General features: G+C 44.2%; 1 protein-coding gene across 1 annotated transcript; it reads left to right on the top strand.

The window, feature by feature from the left end:
• The first annotated feature begins 1366 nt into the window (after window positions 1-1366).
• Window positions 1367-2203, top strand: LOC106877562 (uncharacterized). Its single transcript, XM_014926499.1, has one exon. The coding sequence runs from the start codon at window positions 1367-1369 to the stop codon at window positions 2201-2203; it is 837 nt and encodes a 278-aa protein (XP_014781985.1).
• The last annotated feature ends 21 nt before the right edge of the window (window positions 2204-2224 follow it).

The following is a 2224-nucleotide window of genomic DNA, read 5'->3' as shown; positions in this document are numbered from 1 at the left end:
TAGCAAGACAAAAACGAAATGATGGGGTAACTTACGAGCAGAGATGTTACATGGTCATTTATTTCGAAACATGTGTAGGAATTAAAGGAACTTTTATTGACATGCGTTTTGCTCCATTTATTATTATCCATATCTTCTCAAAATGTATCACTTAAACTTGGTATCTCTACCTGTAAAACGGCTGTGATATCTTGTTTTTTAATGTAATTTTGCTACCTCTGGTAACTATTAACGTATTTAAATTAACGAAAGTTTTAATAACTGAGATAATATTAATATATACATAAACTAATATATATATATATATATATATATGTGTGTGTGTGTGTGTGTGTGTGTGTGTGTGTGTGTGTGTGTGTGTGTGTGCGTGTGTGTGTGTGTGTAAGAACGACCGTGCGGACAAAAGGAGAAATGGTGACGAATGGAAAACAGGCTCCTTTTTAAACGCGTCACACGGTCGACACAAAAATATAATAATATTATGTTATAATACTATAACATAAAGAACTAAGAAGTTTGCCAGGAAGGACAAGATAGGAACGCAACCGATAGAGATGAATAACAGTAAGATTTATTAGAGCATTAAATTGTATGTCTGTGTGTGAGTGTGAATGCGACATAATAAAACATAATGTAAGACAGGCCGTCATGTAAACAAGAGTGTGTGCAAGTAATACATGTATGTGAATGCAAGAGATATAGAGTATAGATAAGAGTCAGTAACACGGATAAGAATATACCAGTTCTTAGGGTACACAGTAGTTAGTGTCTGTATATAAGAGGTTGAGGCGTTAGGCAGGGCTAAGTCACTCGTCGTGAAGTTGGGGCTTCTATGCCGGGCCGGATTCTTGAATACAGATGTTCTCTCGCAGGTGTCGAATTCTGGCTGTTAATTTCGTGATGAACAAATCACACAAACAGAGTTGAGAAGAGAAGCTGCAGTTGCTGTTTGGTTAGCTGTTGGTAGCTTGTGTACGTGTAGAAGTCATGTTGACGCTGGGGGCGATGCTGGTAGTACGTAGTTGAAGTGGTTGTTGATGTCGTCGCTGGAACTGGCTGGTTGGTTGGTGTTGTGTTACGCGTGTGTGGTCGACGACTAGATATGTGAGGATCTGAGCCGCGACGAATTGCTGCGGATAATTTAGGCTATTTATAGGAAAATAGGGGCTACAGAGAGCATTAGAAAAACACCCTATCACGTGACCTTATTAGTGGCTACGGTTGGTCGGTTTGCGTCCTGGCGGCAAATGGAGTGGAGACAATTGCCGCTCAAATAATAGTCAGTCAGGTGATGACAGGGAAAGAGTTGTTTTCTACTACGCTCACATTTGTTTGTATATATAACCGTGAGAGAGGTACAGCCGACATGACATTTCAAGCGGCGATTACGTGGAGAATTCCCCCATTCTGGACGCACGACCCTGCATTATGGTTTCACCACATAGAAGCCCAGTTTTCTTCTCACCGAGTACTGAGCGATGCGTCTCGACTGTCGCATGTAATCAGTTCTCTATCACCAGAGATCATGAACGTCATCCGCGATCTCATTATGACACCACACGGTTCTGTATCGTACGACACCTTCAAAACGACACTCATTAACAGAACTTCCGAGTCCCAACGAAAGCGACTTCACCAACTTCTGACATCCGAAGAATTGGGCGATAGAACGCCTTCCCAGTTTCTACGAAGAATGAAGCAGCTTCTTGGAGATGAGAGCCTCCCCGACAAAGTGTTCAAGCAGCTTTTTCTCCAGCGTCTACCCTCCAACACACAGGTAGTTCTTGCTTCCACACGAGAATCCACATCCATTGAGGAACTGGCAGACCTAGCGGACAAAATAGCTGAGGTACCACATAGGTTTTCCACAGTATCGACGGTGACGCCAGCCGCTCCCACTACCAATCCTTTTCTTTCGCCGACCAGTTCTTCTGAAATTGCGGACTTGCATTCATTAATGACGCAGCAAGCCGCACAAATACAGACCCTCACAACCCAAATACAGGCCCTATCGCTTGGTAACCAGCGCCGAAGCAGCAGCCGACCGCATCGATATGGTAGACGATCCCGCAGTCCCAGTGCTACCCGCAACCCACACGACACGTGTTGGTACCACCGAAAGTTCGGTACACAGGCGCGGAAATGCACCACCCCATGCTCATTTGCATCACCCGGTTCGGGAAACGGTACAGCCAGGAACTGAATGCGACGGAAGTTCCTGGTT

The sequence above is a fragment of the Octopus bimaculoides genome, unplaced genomic scaffold (genome assembly GCF_001194135.2).
Source record: "Octopus bimaculoides isolate UCB-OBI-ISO-001 unplaced genomic scaffold, ASM119413v2 Scaffold_70027, whole genome shotgun sequence".
Classification (NCBI taxonomy): domain Eukaryota; kingdom Metazoa; phylum Mollusca; class Cephalopoda; order Octopoda; family Octopodidae; genus Octopus; species Octopus bimaculoides.
This window is presented reverse-complemented; position numbering and strand designations above follow the sequence as displayed.